Source organism: Callospermophilus lateralis, chromosome 1 (assembly GCF_048772815.1).
Source record: "Callospermophilus lateralis isolate mCalLat2 chromosome 1, mCalLat2.hap1, whole genome shotgun sequence".
In the NCBI taxonomy this organism is placed as follows: domain Eukaryota; kingdom Metazoa; phylum Chordata; class Mammalia; order Rodentia; family Sciuridae; genus Callospermophilus; species Callospermophilus lateralis.
Genome location: NC_135305.1, coordinates 211351719 through 211377764, shown reverse-complemented (window position 1 = coordinate 211377764; position 26046 = coordinate 211351719). Strand labels below are relative to the sequence as shown.

The 26046-nt window shown below is 41.6% G+C and overlaps 1 protein-coding gene across 1 annotated transcript; it reads left to right on the top strand.

The window, feature by feature from the left end:
• Nucleotides 1–1520: 1520 nt before the first annotated feature.
• Nucleotides 1521–10581, top strand: LOC143410091 (uncharacterized). The gene is made up of 4 exons (XM_076870773.2): nt 1521–1647; nt 7144–7270; nt 7476–7533; nt 8240–10581. The coding sequence occupies exons 1-4, from the start codon at nt 1645–1647 to the stop codon at nt 10140–10142; spliced, it is 2091 nt and encodes a 696-aa protein (XP_076726888.2). The 5' UTR covers nt 1521–1644; the 3' UTR covers nt 10143–10581.
• The last annotated feature ends 15465 nt before the right edge of the window (nt 10582–26046 follow it).

Genomic DNA, 26046 nt, shown 5'->3' with positions numbered 1-26046 from the left:
CTGTGTCTAAGGTCAAAACCTGAGGTTTCTCAGGAATGGCTTCTCTCAGTTCATTTCTTTTTTTTTTTCATTGATCAGCCCTATTTCCCTCTTTTTATTTATTCTTTTTGTTATTACTGTTATTGATAAGTGGATATTTGAATAGCTATAATGGTAGCTGTGAAAATCAGATTCTCTTGAGTTTGGGCAGAAAGAGTGTTGAAATTGCTTTCAACCCCTGGCTTGTAGGTTTTGGCTAACTTCAAACTCTAGTAAATTTCGGTAGAGTACATCAAGTTATCCTAAATTCAGGTATAACCTTTGATTGTTTGTTACACTCTTAAATACTTAACATTGTATTTGGGTCTTTTTTTTTTTTTAACCCTAACAAGGACATGGGTCTTTTAATTGTAGAGTGTTTTATCTTTAGATAAGTATGATTTGGTGTACTTTTCATGCATTAAACTCAATCATTGTTACTCTGCCTAGGAACCTTTTTGTGTGGGAGATGTAGTGGGAATTGAACCCAGCTGCTTTTTGCAACCACACAATTCTGCCATGATGTTCTGCATCAACTTGCGCCCTAAGGAATGGAGCCTAAGGAGTGTCTGTGGACTGAAAATATAAGTCCCAAATAAACTTTTCCTCTTCTAAAATTGATCAATTTAAAATTGATCTTGTAAAGTCTTTTGGTCACAGCAATGAAAAAGATGACTATATGTGAACAGATGGAAGGAAAGGGGACTCCTGACAGGAGGAAAGAAAAGCAAACATGGAAACATGGACATGAAACTGTCTCCCTCCTGGAAGCAGCATGGTCACCCACATGGGCAGCAGCCATGCAGATTAGGGGACCCCAAAAAGGTGGCTCAACCAGAATGCAGGGAGTGCACCGGCTCCGGACCAGCCAGCTGCAGCCAATGAACCTGCTTCCTGAAAACTCCTCTGAGCGTCCAGCCTCTTCTGTCCTACGTGATTAATAGTAATTAGCAATATCAATATATTGTAGTTACATTTAAAGTTGTATTTTATTGGGGCTACGGTTGTTGCTCAGTGATAGAGCGCTCGCCTAGGCATGGGTTCGCTCTTCAGCACCACATAAAAAAAGGGAAATAAATAAAATAAAGGTGTTTTTAAAAAAGGGCTGGACATGGGGCTCAATGGTTAAGTGGCTCTGGTTTCAATCCTTAGTCCTAAAAGTTATATTTTATAAAATTATCTCACATATTGTTTACTATATTTAGTTTATATAGGTATTCCCACACCTCGGAGGGTGGACCTAAATGGATCCATGCAATTATCCCTCCCGTTAGCTCAGATCCAGGCCCTGGTAAGAAGCTCAGGCAGGGAAGGGCTGTAGCTGGAAACCATCTCTTGGGTTCCATTCAGCCAGATAGAGGTTCTATCCTGCTGTCACTCAGGCTCAGGGGCGGGGCCTGGATCGCTAGCCAATCAGAGATATGGGGTGGGGCCGCAGGAACTGTCCAATCAGGAGCGCAGCTGGAAGACGATGGAAACCTTCCACTTCGGAACAGCTTCGTTCCTGGGCCGCCATAGTGTGTCCATGGAGTCCTGTGAAGAGAACTTCTAAGTTGCTGAGTCTCGTCGCTGTGACCTCCGCCCTCTGCGGCCTGAGGCGACCCCGGGAACCCTAGAAGGAGGGCAATGGTGAGTGTGGAGGGCGCCGTTCCTGGAAGGGGAGCCGGTCGCAGTGAAGGGGACGGGTGAGTCGCTGTGGAGGGACCCGGGCCTCCGGCGGCATCTGCGATGACTGCGGTCGGAGTCCGGCCGGGCCCCGGGTCCTGCGCGGCGCTTTGCCGGCCGGAGCGGTCCGTGGGCAGCGCGGCCCCCCAGCCCCGCGTCTCCCCCTCTGCGGTGGCGGCGGGAGGGTCGCGGGGAGACTCCCGCCGCGGGTGAGGCGGGGCCTGGGAGGGAGTGTGCGCGTCCCAGCCCCCCTGCTCCTCGGGGTCCCCAGGTTACTCCAAGTCTGCAAAACTGGGGAAGCCGGTCCCCAAATCCGCGACTGAGCCTCAGCCCCGGGGCTGGTGGGGGCAGGAGGCGGACAGATCTGTAGACGCTCTGCCAGGGCCCCCTGACTGGAAATCAGCGCCCCTGGACATTGATTCAGAAAATGCGATTGAGGGAGGCACAGCTGCGTTTAAGAGAACCGCAAAGCAGGGGAGCCCAGCTGTGAGGTCTGCAGACCCCTCGGTGGTTGGCAGAAAGGACTTTTCTTTCAGGAGAGGAGCAAAGGGGAGTACAAAGAAGGTGGCTGATGAAGGGAGGATGGAGGGTGGCAGCATCGTCTTAGAACGTTTCACCCTGACGTGAGCCTTGGGTGGGTGGGTGGGTTGGTTTTGTTTGCTACCGTCATGGAACTCAGGGTCCTTAACCGCTGAGGCATATCCCCAAGCACTGCCTATCCCCCACCTCCGTGTTTTTTGTAGTGGGGATTGAACCCAGGGACACTTGACTACTCAACTACATACATCCCCAGCGCTTTTTCTTTTTTATTTTGAGACATGGTATCAGTAAGTTGGTGCAGCTGGCTTTGAACTTGAGATCCCCCTTTCTCTCAGCCTCTGGAGGCCCTAAGGTGTATCTTGCTTTCATTGATTACCTCTGCCCTTGAGCAGTTTTTCTTAAGTGATCCTTCATTTTTCTGAAATTGTTTCTCTGTCTCTTTGTCCAACTTTTTGTTCGGTTTCAGTGGTGTTGTTTTTAATTTGACATTGATTTATTTTATACTTGATATATAGAAAAATGTGGATTTTTGCATATTAAGGTCCTGTGTGTTTTACAACCATGCTACACTCCAGTATTAATTGCAGGAGTTTTTGTTGGTTTTTTGGGATTTTGTAGGTAGTCAATAATGGCACGTGTGAGAAGTCATTTTTTATTTGTTTCATCTCAGTCTCAGTGCCTATCATTATTATTTCTTATGGTTTCTCTGTACCTATTGGTTTGATCTTAGAGTTTTTGTTGTTTATCTTGTTGAGATGATCAATTACATGAGTTGACTTTTTAATGTTTGGTCATTCTTTATAGTAGGGGCTGGGGTTGTGGCTCAGTGGTAGATGCTTTCCTAGCATGTGTGAGGCACTGGTTCAATTTTCAACCCCATGTACAAATATATAAAATAAGGTCTATTGACAACAAAGTATTTTTGAAAAATACTTGTAAGAATTTCTACTTGGATTTTGTTGGATTATTGTGTTTAAATAAGGATAGATGTAATATACCATTATTTGTTGTGGGCTTCTTATTTATTTATATATTTATTTTTGCAGTGCTGGGGATCAAAGTCAGGGCCTCATCTATGCTAGGCAGGTGCTTTACTGCTGAGCTATCCCCAGACCCTGTTGAAGATTTTTTTCATCCTTATTCATAAAATCTTTTGTCTTCTCTCTCTCCTCCCCTGTACTGGGATTGAAACCCAGAGACCTCTCACTAAGATATACCCCCGGTTCTTTCTTTCTTTCTTTCTTTAGAGAACCTCACTCATTCCTTTATCTATCTATATATCTATTTATTTTGTTTCTTATAATGTCTATCTAGTTTAGTATCATGGCCCTATAGGACTCATACATTATTAAGTAGTACTTTAACATCTATTACCTGGAGAAGTTGTGATGATTGGTGTTATTAAATGTTAGAATTAGCCAAAGAGACCAGTGAGCCTGCTTCTCCCTGTTGTTGAGTTGCTATTGTTTCTGTAATACATAGCGCCTTATTTACATTGATTATCTTTCTTCAGTGGAATAGTGTGGGTTGTTTCTTTCCAGAAATTGGTTGATTTCTTCCAAGTTATTTTTCTGTGCTTTGCTCTGGTTTGGCAGTTATCCAATGTAGTACATTAAACTGTTGAGTTAAGGTCTTTCTTCTTTTCTCATACATGTATTCATTGTTTTAAGTTTCTCCCTATGCACTGCTTTTTCTGTATCCCACAAGTGATGTTAACATGTTTGTTCATGTTCATATATTTCAAAATACTTAAATTTCTTTGGTATTGTTTCTTTCAATGCCTGTGCCATTCAACCATGGAGTGTGAAGTTTCTTGGACATTTTCCAGCTATGTTTATGTTATTAATGTCTAGTTTCATTTCAGTATGGTCTTTCAGTATGGAAAGTGAGCAACTGACTATGATTTCTTGCTGCGGCCCATGAAACTTCAACAAAGGCTCTTGAGTACTGGGGACTGGAGATGGAGAAAAACACAGATGCATTTTTAAGCAAAGCTGGGGCCAGGTGGGACACTGCCTTCTGATGGAGGAACAATGACCCAGAACTAGCTCTGCAAGTTTATTATATAGGGACTCCTAATCAGGAAGTTTAACTATTGGGGCATTGTAAAGTGTTCAAATTCAAAGCTTGTGAATTATTAAGAGGCTTCTTTGTGCGCTAAAAAGTTACAGAACTAGAAACTGCTATACCCAGAAAAAGCATTGTACTGGAACATTTGATAACTGAAGTCAGTGAAGTCAGAGCCGAGTGTCAAGACTGTTCACATCCTCGCCTTTGGCAAGGAATGTTTCCCAGTCTTGGCCTTTGCCACAATGCAGGATTAGCTGATGACTATGGGCTCATCTGCTCCCCACAATTTGTGTTCCTTTAGGTTTGTTAAGGTGTGTCTTGTAGCTCAGAACAAGACAGAATTGGTAAAGATTCTGTATTGTGGTAGAGCAAAATGGGAACTTTGGCAGTTTAAGAGCTGTCAGGCTGTGCTTTTTGCCTGTGGACACACAGAAGCTCAGCTTACTGACATTTAAACATAGAGGCTTGTGGTGGCTAACAGGTACCTGTAAAAGATAACTGCAGTGGCAGAAACAATAAACCAAGCAACAGAGACAGAACAATCCTACTTTAGGCTTGGTGTAGTAAAAGTCCCTAAGTTGTAGGAACTAAGAGTCCCTGGGCAGTTGACAAGCTTGCATCCATATAAGAAATGTAGAATGTGGGCTGGCGCTGTAGCTCAGCAGCAGAGAACTTGCCTAGCATGCATGAGTCACTGGGTGTGATCCCAGCACCACATAAAAAGAAATAAATAAAATAAAGGCATTCTGTCCATCTACAATTTCAAAAAAAAATTTTTTAAATGTAGAATGCACCTTCCAATAGAATTGCACCAACTCCTTTGCCTTGATGTACCCCAAACATGCTTATATAAAAGTAATGGCCCTGCTGTGCTCAGTGCTCAGACTTTGGGATTTATCTCTCTGGGCTGTGACATCATGAATAAAGTATTGCTTTCAGATATTGGTGTCCTGACCCTCATTAACAGCTTGTTTTTTGCCAGTCTTTATGCAGAACATTCACATTTAAGGTAATTACTTAAATATGAATCGATGGTAATTACTTAAATGTAATTACTTAAATGTTTCCTTGGGGCTGGGGTTGTGGCTCAATGGTAGAGCTCTTGCCTAGCACATGCGAGGCCCTGGGTTTGATCCTCAGCACCACATAAAAATAAATAAAATAAAGGTATTGTGTCCAACTACAACTAAAAAATAAAAAAGAAAATAGAGTGTTTCCTAATTTAAAAGAGCAATAAAATTATCACTCTCTTATTCCAATGAATTTAAATATCGTTAGAGGTTCATTATGCCCAGAGGCTTTCATAAATTAGTTTTTTGCCTTTGTTTTCTTCCTTTTTTTTCTTTCTTTTTTCTTGTTGGTTTGGGTCGATGCCAAAGGCCCTAAATCACTGAGCCACATCCTAAGCCCTTTTTAAAACTTTTATTTATTTTTTATTTTTTTGTGGTGCTGAGATTGAACCCAGGGCCTTGTGCATGCAAGCCAAGCCCTCTACCAACTGAGCTATATCCCCAGCCCCAAAATTTCTTTCTTTCTTTTTATTTATTTATTTATTTTTTTGGTACCAGGGATTGAACTCAGAGGCACTTGGCCACTGAGTCACATCCCCAGCCCTCTTTTTGTATTTTATTTAGAGACAGGGTCTCACTGAGTTGCTTAGTGCCTTGCCATTGCTGAAGCTGGCTTTGAACTCGTGATCCTCCTGTCTCAGCCTCCTGAGCCACTGGGATTATAGGCATGCTCCACCGCACCAGGCCCAAAATTTATTCCTTTATCTTATTTTTTTTAAATATTTTGAGACAGGGTCTCATTACACACAAGTCACTGGGATTATGGGAGTGTGCCACTGTACCGGGCATGACCTAGTTTTTGTTTTCCTAGGAAAAGGACTTGTTTTTGGCATTTTTGCAATTTTTATAGGTCCTGTGAGAGGTGATACCTTGGTGACACTGAAATCTTTCTAAGAATATGTCCCACTTTTCCCCTTATTTTATTCAGCTTTGACATTCTCTCAAACAAAAACCTTAATGATTACCTATGAGTATACTGAGTTATCCTTCATGAGTCTTATTTACTATTATATTCTTGTGGATGTACAGAAACTAACCCCAAAGGATGTGCTTAATTCCTTAAATAAGGAGTTGTAAAAAAGAGGTTTTGTTTTGTTTTTTGTTTTTTTTTGTGGTGCTGGGGATTGAACCCAGGGCTTGTGTATACAAGGCAAGCATTCTACCGACTGAGCTATATCCCTAGCCAAAAAAAGAGTTTTAAAATCTGATCCAGTTCACTAAAGATTCATCACCCAGGTGTGTTTCAGGGGATAATGAGATAGGGAACATCTAACGAGCATGTCAAAGTCTCACAAACATGTAAAGGAGAGCAACAGGATTTAAACAGGCTGAATTTTGTTGGGATAACCTGCTTGGGAACCCAATTCCCTCTTTACATTTATGCTGGTGAGGGTCATACTAACAGTAGTTCCCAGATATCAACAAAGATCAAAGTTTGTCCTCAAGTATTTCTAAGAATATGCTGTCTTAACAGCTACTGATATTACGTGCAGTACATGTTGGACTTCGTGGTGAGAAGGGCTAGAGATGATTGTACAAAGAGAATTGGAGTGACCCAGAAGCACAGCCAGAGTTCCTGTTCTTTCTGTTACTCTAACAAGTAGATATGATCCAGCATCAGAATTGATGTGAGAGGATGTGAGCCTAGCTGGAGAGTAAGAGTGTGACACCCAAGTGATGGAGTATTGGGAGACACAGTATCATATGAGATTCTCACAAACTGAGTGTAGGTGTGCAGTATGTCTTCATTTTCCTCTTGGAATACCTGTGGGTATTTTAGGAGTTGGTGACTTTTGAGGATGTGGCTGTGAACTTCACCCTGGAGGAGTGGGCTCTGCTAGATCCTTCCCAGAAGAAGCTCTTCAGAGATGTGATGCAGGAAACCTTCTGGAACCTGACCATTATAGGTAAGGGTGATATTTTTTCCCTCACTTTATCAATCAGAGAATGGTTGTTACTTGCCTATCAGTTCTGTTCCATGATCTGGAATATGGAAGGTTCACATTCTGATGACTATACTGGCATGATGACATTATTCAACAGATCTACAAGACACTGATAATTTTTATGTAATGTTGAACTGACAATGATGTTTCTGGGTCTGCATTTTAGGAAAACACTGGAAAAATCAGGCCATCGATGATCACTACATTTCCTGGAGAAATCTAAGGTAATTGAACTCACAAGATAAGGCAATGTACCTCATAAATCTTGGAGTAATGTATAAAAAAGTCATGAAGAGAAGGAAAATATACATGCCATGATTTAATCTTTTTTTTTTTTTTTAAACAATATATACAGTTTGAGTTGAAAAGTTCAAGATCCAAAATGTTCCAATATGGGAACCATTTGATGTCTTAAGTGACACTTTCTGATAATTTATATATATATATATATATATATATATATATATATATATCATATACTGTGTTCCATACACAAATTACTGGATATGTATGAAATTGCTCTCAAGTGAGACCCATTTTGAAGATATCTTACTATGTATATGCAAATATCACAAAATCCAATCTGAATTTTGTCCCATGCATTTCACATAAATAGTACTCTTTTGTAATTTGATAAACATCTTCAGGATTAAAAAAATACATTACTTAGAAGGAGTATTTAGAACCCCAAGCTAAGTGGTAGTGCAAACCTGTAATCCCAGCGATTGGGAGACTGAGGCAGGAGGATCACAAGTCTGAGGCCAGAACCTTTGTGAACCCCTGAGCAACTTACTGAGAGGCTGTTTCAAAATATGAAAAATAACTTTAACAGGACTGGAATGTAGCTCAATAAAACGCAACATAAAATCTGTTGTTCTGGTAAATCATTAATAAGTAAATCCTTAGTAATGTAGTTTCTGTTCTTTGCAGAATTCAAGTGATTGAGAGACTCTGGGAACAGAAAGAAGATAATCAATATGGAGAAATATTCAGCCAGATCTTAGATCCTCTTATAAACAAGAGAAGTTCTTCTGGAGTAAAACCAAGTGAACACCATATGTGTGGAGATGTCCTCGTTGCAGATTCATCCCTAGCCATGCCCCAGACAGCTCATATTAGACACAAAGCACATGAATATCTGGAACATGGACGGAAGCCATATGAATATAAGGAACATGGGAAAGCCTTCCATGGTCCCCAATGTTTTCAGAAGCATGAAAGAACTCTCACAGCAGAGAAACCCCATGTGTGTAAGCACTGTGGAAAAGCATTTAGTTCTTCTAGGTACATTAAAGTTCATGAACGAATTCACAGTGGAGAGAAACCTTATAAATGCAAACAATGTGGCAAAGCCTTTCGTTTTCCCAGTTCCCTTAAAATTCATGAACAGATTCACAGTGGAAAGAAACCCTATGTGTGTAAGCAATGTGGAAAAGCCTTTAGCACTTCCAGATACATGAAAACACATGAAAAAATTCACAGTGGAAAGAAACACTGTGTATGTAAGCACTGTGGAAAAGCCTTTAGTTCTTCCTATTATATTAAAATCCATGAACGAATTCACAGTGGAGAGAAACCCTGTGTATGTAAACAGTGTGGAAAAGCCTTTAGTTCTTCCTATCACCTTAAAATCCATGAACAAGTTCACTATGGAGAGAAACCCTGTGTATGTAAACAATGTGGAAAAGCCTTTAGTTCTTCCTATTACATAAAAATCCATGAACAAATTCACAGTGGAGAGAAACCCTATGTTTGTAAACAATGTGGGAAAGCTTTTCATTTACATAGATCCCTTCAAAGACATGAAATAACACACACTAGAAGGAAACCCTATGTATGTAAGCAATGTGGAAAACAATTTATTTCCTCCAGCTCCATTAGAAAACATGAACGAATTCACAGTGGAGAGAAGCCTTATACATGTAAACAATGTGGGAAAGCCTTTCCTTTTCTCAGTTCTCTTCGAATGCATGAACAAATTCACAGTGGAATAAAACCATATGTATGTAAGCAATGTGGAAAAGGCTTTAATTCTTCTAACCATATGAAAACACATGAACGCATTCATAGTGAAGAGAAACCTTATACATGTAAACAATGTGGGAAAGCTTTTCATTTCCCCAGATCCCTTCAAATACATGAAATAACCCACAGTGGAGAGAAACCCTTTGTATGTAAGCAGTGTGGAAAGGGCTTTAGTTCTTCCAGCTCCATTAGAAAACATGAACAGATTCACAGTGGAGAGAAGCCCTGTGTATGTAGGCAATGTGGAAAAGCCTTTAGTTCTTTCTATTACATTAAAATCCATGAACGAATTCACAGTGGAGAGAAACCTTATAAATGCAATAAATGTGGGAAAGCCTTTCATTTTCCAAATTCCCTTCAAATTCATGAACAAATTCACAGCGGAAAGAAACCCTATGTATGTAAGAAATGTGGAAAAGCCTTTAGTTCTTCCAGCTCCATTAGAAAACATGAACGACTTCACAGTGGAGAGAAACCCTATATATGTAAGCAATGTGGAAAAGGCTTTAGTACTTCTAGATGCATGAAAACACATGAACAGATTCACAGTGGAGAGAAGCCCTGTGTATGTAGGCAATGTGGAAAAGCCTTTAGTTCTTTCTATTACATTAAAATCCATGAACGAATTCACAGTGGAGAGAAACCTTATGAATGCAAGCAATGTGGGAAAGCCTTTTGTTTTCCCAATTCCCTTCAAATTCATGAACAGATTCATAGTGGAAAGAAACCCTACGTATGTAAACAATGTGGAAAAACCTTTAGTTCTTCCAGCTCCATTAGAAAACATGAACGGATTCATAGGGGATAGAAACCCTATACAGGTAAACAATGGGAAACCTTTCAGTCATTCTGATGCTATCAAAAGACGTGAGAAAACACTGGAGATAAACCCTATATGTGTAAGCAATGTGAAATAGGCTTTAGTTCTTCTAGCCCCATCAAAGCACATGAATGAATTCACAGGGAAGAGAAGTCCTGTACATGTAAACGGTGTGGGAAAGCTTTCATTCAGTCCTGTACAATCAGAAGACACGAAATAATGTACACTGGAGAAAAACCCTGTGTATGAAAGCAATGTGGCAAAGCCTACAGTTATCCCTGTCTTCTCAAACAACATTAAAGAATTCACGGTGAAATGAAAACATGCATAAGAGCAGTGTGGGAAATCCTCCAGTGATTCCTCCACACTTAAAATACATGAAAGAATGCACACTGGAGAGAAACCCTGTGTGTGTGAAGAAAGCAGCGAAGCCTTCACTCCCTCCAGTTACCTTCTCAAATATCAAGGATTCACCTTTGAGAGAAACTCCATGAGTGTAAACAAAGTGAGAAAGCCTTCACTACAGTTCTCTTTTATTTATTTATTTATTTATTTTTTGGTGTGTGTGTGTGTGTGTGGTGCTGGGGATTGAACCCAAGGCCTTGTATATGCAAGGCAAGCACTCTGCCAACTGAGCTATATCCCCAGCCCCTCACAGTTCCCTTTGATACCATGAAACAATTCACACGGAGGAGAAACCTTAATGATATCAGCAATGTAAAACCGTCTTTTTCTCAGATTGCTTCAACTACATGGAAGAACACACTGGAGAGTAACTGTGAATACAGAAAAGTGGGAAGTCTTTATTATCACATAAACTTTGTTGCAAACATAAGAATACAGGTGTAATAACTTTTATTATTGCAAAGGATATGGGAATGCTTGTCATCTTGGTTCAGGATACTCCTATAAATGAACACAGTATGCAGTGGAACCTGCAATAGAAGTCATGTTCAATGATCTACATTTGGTTCACATGTAAGAAATCACAGTGGATTAAAACCCTGTGAATGTGAAATATTCTCAGAAGAGAATTCTCCTGTTGTAAGATAGTTTTAGAGGCCTATGAAAATTCCTCATGTAGCAGAATTCTATATGTGCAATTGATATGAAGAACTTGGTGAAAATAATTAGTTTAGAAGTCTCCAGAAACTGTACTACCTAGAGATTTCCCAAAACTTATATTATTTTCACCAGTAATTCATTCTTAAAGTAATCTCTGCACTGTGTGTTTCTAATCTGGATTCTTTGAAATAAAGATTGAGGTGAAACATTTCTGAGTTTTGTTTAGGTAGGCTGTACTATCTGAGTTTAATAGGTACTATATTTTAAATCAAATCTGGTAGTATGTCTTCTAACATTTTGAAGCATGTTGGCTCCAAAGCAATTTGATATGTATTTCTAATATGCCATTAGACTTCATTTATATGTATTTTTTTTGGGGGGGTGGCAAATATAATAGTATCTTTTTTATTAAATTATTTATTCTAATTTATTATACATTATGGCAGAACACAATTCATTTTATATTACAATTTGTAATTTTATATATACAGGTACATGTATACTTGTGTATGTTTCTTCTCAGGGGAAAATGACATTTTTACATAGATTTTATATTTTTCACAGTTTGATGGCATATTTTTTTCCATAGTATTGGCACATCATGATTACACATAATGGTGAAATTCATTTTTACATATTTGTATATGCCCGAGATATTGCGAAAGATGTACATTTTCTTCAAACCAGATTTTTGTGCATGCTTTTTTAGATTTTCTTAAATGTTTGAAACAAAATGCACATTAATATACATTAGCTTTTTCTTTAAGAATTTTTTGGGTAAATATTGATAATACTGTGATAGAGTTCTTCTTTTGTGATACAGATCTGAGAAGAATGAAATTTATTTTCAGTGGAATAGCAATTCTCTTCAATTGTAATTTCAACTTAGACTTCCCTATTGAATTATTTATAGCTATTATCTGTACAATATTTCTTACAGTTCAAGGGCAGGAAAATCAGATTGCCGTGTCAGGCCTTACAGACTAATTTATGACTCAATGAGACTCCCCCCACCCTTTTTTTTTTTTTTTTTTGCAGTTCTGCTTGCAGTTCTGCATGTTGAACCCAAGACCTCACACTTTCTAAGTACATCCTCTACAATTGAGGTATAATCCCCAGCCCCACTTATTTTATTTTGATAAAGGGTCTCAATTGCCCAGGCTAATGTCTAGTTTGCAGTCCTCCTGCCTTAGCTTCCCAGGAAACACTGAGCCAACCCTAGCCCAAAACAGGTTCTTTCTAAAGCTCAGGGACTTATCTGCCACAGCCTTGGAGATTCCTAACTTACATGAGCCATTCACCTGGCGTGTAGCTGAGAGACAAGGTGTGGCATGAGTCTTCACTCAAAAACTGAGGTATATTCCTCAGTCTGTGGCTTACTTTTCTAAACAGTTGGATTCCATGTCCTGTGCATGACCTGGATACCTAGGGGCTTGGTGGCCACAGCCCTTTTGGTGGAGGAGGCCACCAAATTAACCCTAGGACACTTACTAGCCACCAGGCTCAGTGTCCTTGAAATTAAAAGACATCAATATCAGCCAGCAGAAGATGTCTGGTGGATTAAGGAGGGAGATCAATGGCTAACTGGAGGGTGACTGACCAAGCTCCAAGCCTCATACTGGAATCCCCTGAAGTCACTCCTAAAATTTGCCCAACTCTAAACCTGGCAACCATGCTTCCTAAAAGCTCATAGAAGGGAACACGCGCGCACACACACACACACACACACACACACACACACACAAGAATGGATGCAGACCTCATGGACCAGTGACACTCTATTAAGTACTAGAGGGGCACAACTTCATGGGAAATGGTGGTGGGCCACCATGAGGGTCTGGCTTTTATATGGCCTTAGCAGAGCCAGGTATGGGAAGAGTTAGGTACTTTTGGTGGGCATTCTTGGTAGGAGGGGCCACCAGGACAGTGAAGGAGGGCAGGTAGAGGAAGAGAGGTTCCTTGGGGGCCCATTGTCCCGTCCTTTATTCCAGGCTCTTAGGGCATAATGCATTGGGGCTATGTCATATACAGTTCTGGTGGTTGCGGCTTGAGTGGGTGTAGAGAGGGGGAATTTCAACATCATCATGGGTGGGTGATTCCTTCCTTATGGGACTCAGGAGAATGATTTATTATGGGGCTCAGGAAAGTCACATTGTGAGTGAAGTAGAATGGCTTTTGAATGTTCTTTCAAGGTGGGCTAGATAGGTCACCTTGTCAAGAAGTTGCTTCTGTATAAAGTAAACAAAGCAGAGGGGAAAGGTCATTGCCAGAAAGACCAGCATTAGAGAAGTTGAAAGATGGGAGAAGCCAGGAAGTCCTGTGTTTTAAGAACTGATTAGTTCTCTATTGTTCCACTTGGTCCTATAGTTGTTTAAACATATCCCCTATCAGTCCCAAGTGATTGACATAGAAGCTACATTTTTCCCCTAGAAAGGCACAGGAGGTCTAGGCCCTGATGATTTTGCTGGATGACAGATGCCAGTACCAAATTGGTGACCTGTTGGATATCTTCAATAAACTGTACAGACAATTTTTATAGTAGTAAAGAGAGTTCCTAATCCTGCTGCTCCTGTGGCAATCTGGTGGATATCTCTATCCCTATGAGTAAAGGAATAAACAGAATGGCTCTCTCGTAGCCAGTGTGTGCCTTTATCAGGATAGGCAATCTTTGTATGTCAATTTGAGGAGTAAGGAAGACCAAGGCACAGAGGCCAATCCAATTTTTGGCAGGCAAGGGTAAATATGAGCCTTGCAAAGAAAAAATTTCTCAAAATTTGGGGGCATCAGTGTTGTGGAACTGACATAAGTGTATGACTTAATGTTATAGTTAAAGCAACGTTCCCAGGTTTCATAAATTGACTTCCAGACCACTCATGTATAATCTAATCAAGCCCTTATTGAAGCACACCGGTGGTGACTGACCAGAACATATAGCTATTCCCCTGATCAGCCCCAAACAATTGCAAGGATGCCCCTTATAAGCCTGAAAGCCACAAAAAGGAATGTTTGGGGTCCAGCCAATGCAAGCCAGCCAAGTAACAGAAGCGGGAGAGTGCAGTCAGGAGGAGGGACGCTTAGCCAATCACAATTAGCCCAGTCACCCCAGTTCCAGAAACACAGCTCCATTACCCTAGTTACAGAAACAATGCCCCATTAGGTAGTTCCCTGTTCTTAAGGGTTTCTATAGCAAAAGGAAAAGAACATCTTGCCCCAGTCATGACCTTTCTATTTGGCATGGCTGTTTTACAGAATGGAGTCACTTTGGCTTGACTATCACATTAGTTCTATTAAAAGAACTATTGTCTTTTCTTTTAAATGCCCAGGTATGGCTGTTGTGGTTATAACTGTTTTGCTAGGTGTTGAAGACCAAGCTGGTCAAATTGACCTTGTGCCTCTCTATTGTTAAGGGTCAGCTGAGTTCCACAGGGGTCACTCTTGGGGAACTTGAAAGCAGCCTCTTAGCTTGTTTAGTGCCATCTGCTAGGATGGATTAGGGTCTCCTTGATGATGTGGCTTCCTTGGAAGCATTAGGGATGTATGCCTTTTCTAATGACCCAGTTCTTTTGCAGCATGTGCGCTGGTTGCACTGGGTTTTTTGTTCTCCAGGATTTCAATGATCCTCCTGATCCAGAGGTCATGTGATCCAGAATTAGGAAGCTCTTAGAAAAGTCATCTTATCCCTTGGGTTCAACCTGAGTCAGAGGGCAAGAGCTAAATATTGGCTATTTTTCTTGGCCCTTTTATTCTTAACCTTAATCTTTAAACCTTGTTAGTAAACATCCAGCAAGCCAGTCTCATCGGTATTAAAGTAAGAGTACTGGCCTTTACCTTTAATGACTATAACTTTACAGTCATTTTACCCCTTCTTTTTAGTTGGGGTCTGTATTAGGACTGGAAGTTAGTCTTATAGTCTGTCTATAGATGATGACTTAATATCTCAAATTAACTTAGATTGTTATATTGAAAGTTGTACTTCTCTAAGACACTAACATATAACAGGTAAAGTTTACAAGGAAAATACAAAATGAAATTACAAGAGTAAAAACATTGTATAATAATTATGAACTAAGAAAAATAATTTATATAATCTTACACCTTACTTGGCTAAATATTTCTTGTTTATTACAGTAATCTTTTTTTAATTCTTTTTTTTTTTAGTTGTAGTTGGGCACCATACCTTTATTTTATTTATTTTTATGTGGTGCTGAGGATCTAACCCAGCGCCTCCCACGTGCCAGGCAAACACTCTACCTTTGAGCCACAATCCCCAGCCCTATTACAGTAATCTTTACAACAAAAATTTATCCTTTCAACATAACTTTAAACAAGCTTAATTCTAGCCTGTTTTGAAATTATCTTAACATGGAATAAGGCAAGAGTCAAAGTCTTAATTCAGGTGAAGTGGAGTCCAGGCAAATCTTAGGTAAAGTGTTTTATTTCTAAAGCTGATCTTTGCCACTTTCTTAAATATCATTTTATGGAGTTTATATATATGTTTCCTGAGTCTGTATGAATGTTGTAATACATTTGAAACAGGAATCAAAAACTGAGAGGGCTTTTAACCCCCTTTTGTGGGAAAATGGCAAAATGTTTTCATGTTTCACAATATTAACCTTTAAACAGATAAGGCTCTCCTTATCTTTTAGAAAGACATTTAAATTTCTATCCTAGTGGCAAAAGTAACATAAAATTTTACATGTATCTTATTGAAAACAGGTCCAGTTTATTTAATATTAAATGACACAAATAAATCCCCAATAAAATTTACTATTTTTGTAAGTCTAAAATTACCATTACAGTCAACTTTGGAGAACACCAGCTTAATAAATTCTCTTTTAAACCTCTTATTTTAAAGACTAGTATACCTGGAAGATACGAACACACAACACATTTAGTATACGAAGTAAACAGTAATACCACCACAATTACATTGATGTTTTTATACTAACAAATTTTAGCTTTTAAAGAAACATCTCGACTCTGTAAAGTAGTATAATACGCTAAAATAACAATTGTTTGTACAAACCCTAATTCCTTTAAGACTAGTTTGTTGCAGTAATTCATTTGCAGGTCAGCATGGGAAAAGAAAGAAGAAGCAGAGCAAGCGAAGCAGCAGCAGAAAAAAAGTCCTTTATTGTGTACAAGCAATCTTTTTATAGTATTGTGAACAAAGAAGGCAGCCTTCCAACCTCAGAGAATCAGGTCTTTCAGCTAATTAAACATAGCACACAGAAGTTTTACTTTCTAATCAGAAGTGACCTGCTTCTCATGGCTAATCTACTTTCGGCCTGGAGTATGCTGAGCTCTGCTCTTTGTTTAGAACAGATAATAAAATTTTTCTCAGCGCCCTCTTAGCCCACTTGGCAGAACAGCCCGTTTGCAGGTAAGTCCTCCCAAGACAGCAGACACCTTGTTTTCAAGCATGTCCGCTGTTACCTTATCTAAACCTTAAAGGAGCCTCTCCTTTGCGAGTAGGCCTTCCCAAGGACAGTAGACACCTCGTTTTCAAGCATGTCCGCTGTTGCCTATCTATACCTCGACAGAATATCCCATTTGCAGGCAAACTCCATCAAGGACAGTAATAGTAACACAGTCACATCTGATTCTCTACACTAGTTGCTTTAAAGAATAAAACTTAGCAGAACAGGGTTAAGAGTTAATTAATGTTTTAAGAAATCCTTATCATTTCAACACATAGATTAAACTTGGGTTTACACCAGTACATTAATATTTGACCTTAGGGAAGACCCCTGAATAGCCTTAACTGATTGAGCTACTTATATATAACCAACTTAATTACATACAACTTTTTGAAATTTACCTTTCACTTACTCAGATTGTCTTTTTGCTTACTTAGATGCATTACAATGTGACCACCCAAAGACTTTCTTACCAGAAACATTTCCTTTTCCTTCTATTTTCTGTACTGATATTTCCATACCTAAAACCTTCTTACATCTCTTTCCTAGCTATTGATCCTTTTTTCTTAATTTACACTCTGATATAACCCTTAAGAAATTTCAAAATTTCAACAAATTACTCGATTTTAAAAAGATGAAATACTTTATGCTATTTACAGTACTTTAATTGAAACACAGTTGAAAATTTTGGAACCTATGCACATAGAATTATACCTGATAGAACTTAACTCTTAGTAACCTTGTTTTCAGTGAAGATACAGATAAAAAAAATCTTAAAACTGTTTTCCATTTACCAATTTATGAAAACATACATGATGTTTAAGTATATTACCCTATGGAATAAAAGAAATCAAGAGTACTTGATTTTTTATTTATCAGTTTGCACTTTAACTCTGTAAATTAATCTGATGCCTCTAACAAACACATTTATGAAGATTAATCCCATTGATGTTAAATCTAATTAACTTACTTTTAACTGTAAAAACCAAGACATCAGACAAGTGTAGTTAACAGTACTAGCCATCTTTTTGCTGTTAAAGAAAAAATCCTAGGAGTAATGGATATTACATTCTAGACATTTTACAGAAATTAACATTCTACCAATTGTCTGACCACCTAGAAAAACTTGTCAATTAGTCATTTTAAAGACATTTTTACTGTCACTTGTTTACCTGATTTAAATCTGACTTTTTTTTTTTTTAATTACATGAACTAAAGGTATTTGGGTCCGTTTTTTCTTTTATAACTTAATTTATGTGTGCCCATTTATCTCTGTCAGTTTTAATACCATGTACATGACATATGGACACAAGGACATATGTAGACAAAACACAGTATACAGTGTGCACACATACACAAGCCAGGCAAGAAATAGACCATGGAGCTGCTTAAAGCCTATTAGACTGAGAGCTCAACCTTGCAAACTGGCCTCTGAACAAAGCAGAGTGGGGAAAAAAAAAAAAAAACTCTTGGATAAAAGAGGACCGATAAGAAAATCATTAATCTAGGTGCACAGGATCAAACACCGAGAGCTCAAAAAATATAGAATTTGTTAAAAAAAAAAAGTCCTATAAAAATATAATATGGCCATAATTAAAATAACCTATTATTACTTATGAGGGTGAGGCTCCCTCTTAATAAACAAAAAGAAAACAGAAATATAGGCACATGTGCTGAGAAAACTGTTTTTTTTGGCTGGGGGCAACTCCCAATCCCAGAGCCTCTAGGAATCAATGTTTCCGCCTTTCCTTCCATGACCTCTGGCGGGGGCCTCACTCAGAATGGAGGATACTAACTAACCTTTTGAAAATTATTTTGAGGGAGGACATCTACCAGCTAGTTGTGCCCTTAAATTTTCTTCCATGTTCCTCATAGAACCATGATTTCATATTAAGCTCCTCAATTTTAAGTGCAAGGAAAGTCTCTTAGTATTCTGGGTGATGTCTCCACTAGAGAATATAAATAATTCGGGTTCCTGGACTTAGACAGATGAAGGGAAGTTTTATTCTAATTAACTGAGACAGATTTTTTTTTTTTTGTTTTTTTCCTGCCAGATGAGGGGAGTAAAAGAGAAAATGTGTCTCAGGAGAGTCTAGAGAAGGAAGTTAAAAACGAGGGGAGCTCTATCTTGAGAATCTCTCAAGAGTTTCATAATCTGGTCATAAAAGTCTCCTCCTGCAGGGAAACTTGGTTTCTCTTGTCAACCTTATTTTGGGCGGGGATTCCTCCTGCAGTGAACAGGTAGTTTGCTAAGGAATGTGACATATCCTGTCCTCAGAGGTCAGTCAGGGGCGCAGGCAAACTGCCTCCTGGAAAAGAAATCATGTAGGGGTCAGTGTTTAGCATGCTCTCCGCTCCCCACGTCCTTACCTGACTAGGGACAAAAGGTGGGTAAAGGTGGAGTGATCCAAGGGTGGGAATGATGCTGCCCAGGGGTACTTCAACTCCTCTAACTCCCTCCCGAGCCACATTGCCTTAGCAGCGGGGAGGGGTGAGACAGTCCTGAAGGTACAAACATTTTATCTTCTCCTGATTAGCCCCTATCTTTCTTGACCCAATCTTTTGTTATTTAACCCTCTGGACGATGAAGCTCTGGCTCCGTAGAGCTGAGAGTGAGTGACTGGGAAAAGCAGTTAGGAATGTCTTGGGTCATTTGAGGGGCCCATGGGCACTGCTTTGAGAGAAACAGAAAGACATGTGAACTAGAGTGAGATTAGTACAAGATAAATGTGGCAACATCTGGAACCTGTCAATGAAAATCATAAAGAAGAAAGAAACCATCTTTTAATCTTTTATCAGGTGATGCAAGAGCTAAGTTGTTCCTTTCACAAGGCCAGTGAGGACGAGGCCTTTATTTGGATGTGATTACAGTGTCAGAGATGCTGTGGCCTCTCACAGGTCGCTGCCAGGGTTGTGTCTCCTCCCTTGGTTTGAGCCTAATCCCGGTGGGGTGGGTGTGGGTGGTGGTGACTTGTCTGGGCAGCCTGGGTCATGTGGCAGAGCCTTGGGATTTGGGGAGGGGCAGCAGGGAAGCTGGACATGCCCAAAGTGGTGTGCCCCTGCCTGGGTTAAACTAGGACCCAAACATGGGCCAGCACACTCCCCGACACATACAGCTCACTGCAGGTGGCACTGATGGGTGCTAGTGACCTACAGGCAAAAGCTGGGCTGGCGCATTGCTATTCTGGGGACAGTAAATGAAGAAAAGGGCTGGGGGTCAGGACTTGATCTAGGGGGCTTATGGAGGGGGGTGTTGACTAGAATTAATTGTAGAGCGGAGTAAGGTGGTCATAATGAGGGCTTTGAGTGGAGGTTACAAGAAGCTTGGAGGTAGGAAGCCCCAGGCCATTTGCCATTTCATTGGAGGAGATTGTTAAAATCTTGGAGGATTTGGGGTTCAAAGGTCATGAATTCTGAATGGAGGCATTGACTTAGGTTGCCTGATTTAAATCGTAGACAGATTGGTGGAGAAACCTTGGGTTCCAGATGAGCACTCAGGCAATCTAAGGGAAAGTCCCATGGGAGCCCCCATTTTGAAGGTGTGACAGGGTGGCAGTTGAGACCAAGGCATTCCTTGAAGTCTCTCTCCCATCACCAGACAGAGTTCTACCAGAGAATGAGGAGGTCTTCTCTCCACCCTCAATGGTGGGGGACCCCTGGGGTCCGAAAGGGCAAAAGGCGAGGGTCTCAGGCAGTGTGCCCGCACTAGAGACTGGAAGGGATCTGACCTCTCCAAGAAATGAGGAGGCCAGTGCTGCACTCAGGAACAAAAGGGCAGAAGGTGGCCTCTGATTCAGAGGTCTCACGGGGGTAAGAAAATCGTAGTTGGAATGGGGAGGGATAAAAAGAAACCCCAAACATCCCATTCCAGCTCAGGAAACCAAGAAAGCACATGGAAGGAAATGCAAAAAGAAAAAACGGAGGAAGAACTCATGGACCAGAGAGGCTTTATTCAGCACTGGAGGGATACGTCTTCAGGGGAAATGGTGGTGGGCCACATGAGGGTCTGGCTTTTATATGGCCTTAGCAGAGCCAGGTCATGAGAGGAGTTAGTTGCTTTTGGTGGGCCCTCTTGGTGGGGAGGGCCAGGTCATGGGGGGGGAGGCGTCCAGGCAGGGAAGAAGGGCAGGTAGGGGAAGAGTAAGGAGGGTTCCTGGGGGGGGTCTGTTGTTCGTGTTCTTCCCTTCCCATCCCAGAGGAAGAAGGTGACCCCCTTCATCCCTGTGTGCAGACCCCAGAGCAGGTTGACCCTAGTTGGCCTGGGCTCCGGGATTGAGCCACCTTTGACCAACCCTGTGATTGGTCAGCTTCTGCGATGAATGAACCTGGAGGGTGGGCTGTGCCACTGTCACCCCCAGGAGGGGGCTCAGGCAAGACCTTTTCGTCCAAACCCCTCAGGACACAAGGCTGAAGTAACCAGCCTTCCTGGACTCTGCCACTGGGGAAAGACAAATGGGTCGACATCTACACTGACTGTCAGTATTGTCGTTATGGTTCAGATGCGAGGTGGCCCCCAAAAGCTCCCGTGTGAGACGATGCAAGATTTAGAGGTGAAGTGATTGGGTTGTGAGAGCTTTAACCCAATCAGTGAATTAATCCCCTGGTAGGGACTCACTGAGTGGTACCTGTAGGCAGGTGGGTGTGGCTGGAGGAAATGGATCCTTGGGGGTGAGGCTCAGGGTTTACATTTTGTCCCTGTTGAGCTGAGCTCTCTCCCGGGTGCGGTGTTCCCAGCTGTTTTCCACAGCCACACAATTCCACTGTGATGTTCTAAGGCACCTTGTGCCCTAAGGAATGGAGCCTAAGGAACGTCTGTGGACTGAGACCTCTGAAAATGTGATCCTGAAATAAACTTTTCCTCTAAAATTGGAAAGTTTTTTGGTCATGTAGTGGCACCCCCTCCTCCACAGAATATCTTAATTAAGTTCTCCAGAGACCCTCACCATAACTGTTCTTAGACTATCAGCAAGAATTTCTGCAGAAGAGTTTTCAGGCTAGAGGGACTAGCTCCAGGCCTCTAACCTGGCCTGGAGACTTCACAGGGGTATTTACATTTGAAAGAAAAGCAGTTAGATCCTTGAGAAAGTCCCTTACAATCCAAAAGATGAGAGTGAATGGTGCAAATTAGGTTCTTTGAAAACCTGCTCTGGTGGGGGGGGCAGGGGGAAGGGGAACTCTCCCTTTCCCAGGCTCTGATTTTCACAGAGTCCTTGGTTTATTTTTTTTTTGTATTCGGGCCTGGGTCTGGTGCCCAATACAGTAGGAAAAAAACTACTTTTATGTGGACTTCTACAGATTGTGAACCTCTGAGTCCCCTATTCCCTACATACTGGGCATAAAGCTTTAAGAATTTCTGGACTCAGGGTTCAGAGGGACAAATTGGTTGAGGAAATGGGTAAACAATGGGGACAGAAGGAGCAGAAGACAGCTAGTGGAGTAAAAGGGAGATCATAAAACATGACTGCCTCAGGCTGGCCAGTGGGAAAGTAATAAAGGAAACCAGGACTGTGCCACTTAGGGAGGGAGGCACTGATGACTTTGGTCACTCATGCCTTTGCAGGGAAAGACTTCATGTCTGCTATTCCAGAGGTCACAGAGCTTGCCCCACACCTGTGAAAGGGCCTCCATGTGGGGGTGTGGGCAGCCAAACATCACCCTTTACCTAACCTTCTGTAGTAATGGGGTGCATTCCCCAGGGATTATTGGGTCGACTTCTTCCAGATTCTTCTCCCCATGGCAAGGATATAAGCACCTTCTGGGTTTTGGTGACACCTTTTCTAGGTGGATAGCAGCATACCCCACCCAACAGGTCATTAAAGCTCTATGAAAGAAAACCATCCCTCAGTTTGGATCCCTAGGTCACTCCAAAGTGATTCTGGGGTCTCAGTCTCCAAAGTAACACGAGGCCTCATGGGTATTGGGCACACCGCTTATATCTTTACACCTCATGGCTCACTCAATTGTCAGACAAAGTGAAAAGGGACAATCAATGGATTAAAAGCACCTGGGTAAAATTGTGCAAAAAAAATCCCCAAACCCTAGTGACAGCCTTGGCCTATAGGCAGGCCTGTGAAGAATCAGAGTCACCCCAAAACTTCAAACTGAGCCACTGTGAAATACTGTAGGGGAGACCAATTGTGATCTCAGAACTTGTCACTGATCCTAAGATACAAGAGGTGATCATATATGTAATCAATTTGGAACAGGTGCAAAAGGCCCGGAGTTCAGAAATCAAGTTCTCCCAGCTCTGACTCCAGCCCAACTGCTCCACAAATTCACCCAGGTGACCTTGTTCATCTATATGGCTCAGGGGATCGAATCCAGGAGCATTTTACCACTGAACTACAACCTCGGCCCTTTTGTTTCTTTACAGTCAGGGTCTCGATAAATTGCTACCCTGGTCACGACCTTGTGGTCCTCCTGCTTCTGCCCCTGATTGGCTGGGATTATAGGTGTGTGCACCACACCTGGCTGACTCTGTTCTTCTAAAAACTTGGAAAGGGAACTCACACACCAACTGTTACTCCCTAGATGGGAGGACTCCTTCTAGGTCCTAAACACCGTGAGGGTGTTCAGATTCCAGGGCCAGACATGATGGGCCCACTTTCCAAGGACAAAATCTGTCCCTCCTGAGGTTTACAGGACTGCTTGCCACCAGGAAAAGAGAAAAAGGATGCCTGTTCATGTGAGCCTCTGGGAGACTATGGTCCTTTTCAGAAGAAGCAGGGTCCTGTGTAAGCTATGTACTACTACTAGGAATCTTGCTCCTCTCTGCTCTAGTGGGACTTGTCCTTTGGCTGTTGGGATTACTCCCTTCCATGAGGAACACACCCCTGGCTGGGGGTCGGTTTTCTCTTGGCATTTCAGTTCTCTTATTCCTCCCCTGTGGCTGCCTGCCCCAGCTGCGGTAAAGCAATGCATATACCAGAACAAGCCACCAGATGGCAGCACGTACACATAACTGTGCTTCTCTTGTTCCTCCCCCTCCCCGCCCCTCCCCGCCCCTCCCCGCCCCTCCCCGCCCCTCCCCCGCCCCTCCCCCGCCGCGCACTTTCTCGTTCCTGGCAGGGTAACCCTCTTCACGGGTGCACTGGAAAAACAGCAAGAGACAACATCTTTCTTCCTAACATTAGATTTGCCATCATCAGCTCATTCTGTGGGGGGACACCTCCAATATTAGAAGGTATTTGGGCAAGACTAACATCATTCTAAATCTACATTTGGTGGCTAATGCCACCTTTCCAAACCCAAGAATTAAAGCTCACCACTCCATGGGCTTTTTAGCCTTTGGCCATGACCTGGTGAACTATTGTAGCTGAGTACAATTCCAACAATTTCGGTTACCCAGACGTGAACCTTCAAAATCTGCCTTCATCACATGGTGTTAAATGCCTCTTGTACCTTCTTTCCCTGTGGTAAAGTTGTAGATTCTTCCTGAATCTTGGTCAAACTGCCCCAACACCCCGCTAAGTCGTCATTATATAACACAATTGGCTTTTCTGTACCTGTTTCCCACTCCCTCAGCTATAAAAGCGCAGGGGAGATTTGCCAAAGAGTACTGAGGTCCTTCTTACAAAGAGGACTTTTTCCTGATCAAGCAAATGCACTAGGGACACCTCATAAGCTCCTAAAGATAAAATAGATGTTAGTCTCAGGGTTTTTTTCTTTACTTTTCTTTTCTTCCTTTCTTTCTTTTCTTTTTTTCCCCTTACTGGCAGCTTAGCCCAGGGGCACTTTTCCACTGAGCTGCATACACAATTTTTCATTTCCATCCCATGACTCACTAATTGCTGAGCTTAGCCCTAAACTCCTACTCAGCCTCCCAAGTTGCTAGGAGTTAATGGCATGAGTCACCGCACTCAGCAGAGATGCTGGTCATGAACCCTGAATTCTGTGCATATTAGGGGAATGCCTTTTTGTGTGTGTGTGACACAAAGAGAAAAACATCTAGGGTTCTAAGAAGCAGACTTACAGCACATCATTGGAAAGAGGTGACTCAAACATGGGGAATAGGATGTATTGTCACTTCAGCAGAAAAATACAAGCTTTTACTAATGACCCTGGATACACCATCTCTATGTAACCCCGGGCATCAGAGAAGAGAGGTCCAGGTCTAACTGTAGCTGGGGGAATCGCCTGAATTGGATCACTTTCTGGATTGGTGAGAGGAATGACCAGCAATGCAGTGACTGACCCATCAGAAACCACGGGAGACACTGCCATCAAAACTGGGCAAGACTTTAAATTGCTACCAAATCCTTGGACCCATTAGCCCAACTGGAGACAGAAAATAGATTAGATGATTTGCTGGCTCAGGAAGGTGGATTGGGTCTCTGGCAGACATCACCAGCTGTTCTGGACACACAGAGACTAGTGCTGATAAGATTTTACAAAGTGATACTTGGCTTACAACTGCGTCCCCAGGCAGTGCTGGGCTCTAGGGGAGCAGCTTCCCTGCCCAACTTCACCTGCCTCTTACCATGATTAGGACTTTGGTTGCTGTATTCCTCCTATTATTGGCCCTATCTTCTTCTTCTCCTGGTAAAATGGGTCTCTTCTGGGGGACAGAGATTCCAGATCAAGATGATACTGGATCAAGGTCATTGGGCTTTCCTACACCAGAGACTCTTGTTTCACTGTGCCTGCTTTTGAGACAGTGATTCGGGATGTGTAGCTTGCAGGAGTTGTTCTGTAACTTGTGTCTGTGAAGAAAATGTATGAAGAATAGGATTAGAGACAAAATTTAAAGATCTCCTGGAGAAAGGGTTTATGACAGTTTGGTTAGGTCAGAACATGAAAGTGACTCAAGGTGACAGTGTCTATGGTGACTAATAAAATTATTTTGAAGGATGGAGAGTTTTCATACTATAAGGAAGGGACATCTGAGAATGGTGACTTCCAGAGTGAAATCCTTAGCTGTCCTGCCTCAGCACACAGGAGCGTTGCACTCTGAAAACTTGGATTCAGCAAGATGTCATTCTGGCCCTCAAGCTTGGGAATATGTTTAATCTTCCGAATCTAAGTTTTTCTTACAGCCTTCTTTGGAGCAGGCTGGTTTCTGAGTTCAAGTGTTTCCATTTTTTCCTTCTTGATTCCTTTGTAAAACGCTGCTTCCATATAACTCCACTGCTTCCCTGAATTAAATAACTGTACTCCCTTATAGGTATGTTTTCATTTTCTTAGATGAAAATGGGTAAATAACAAAGGCATAAGAAAGCATTGGCTATGAAGCTAGTTGTCTCATCCAAAATGCCCGACCTCTGACAATATGAGGTGTTGCCTCACTCTCCCTTCCGTTTATGTCCTGGCAGTTCAGAATGGGTAGATGTTTTTTTTTTTTTTCTTTTTCTTTTTTTCCTTCTTTTTGATACTGGGGATTGAACATAGGGGTTTTCCACCACTGAGAC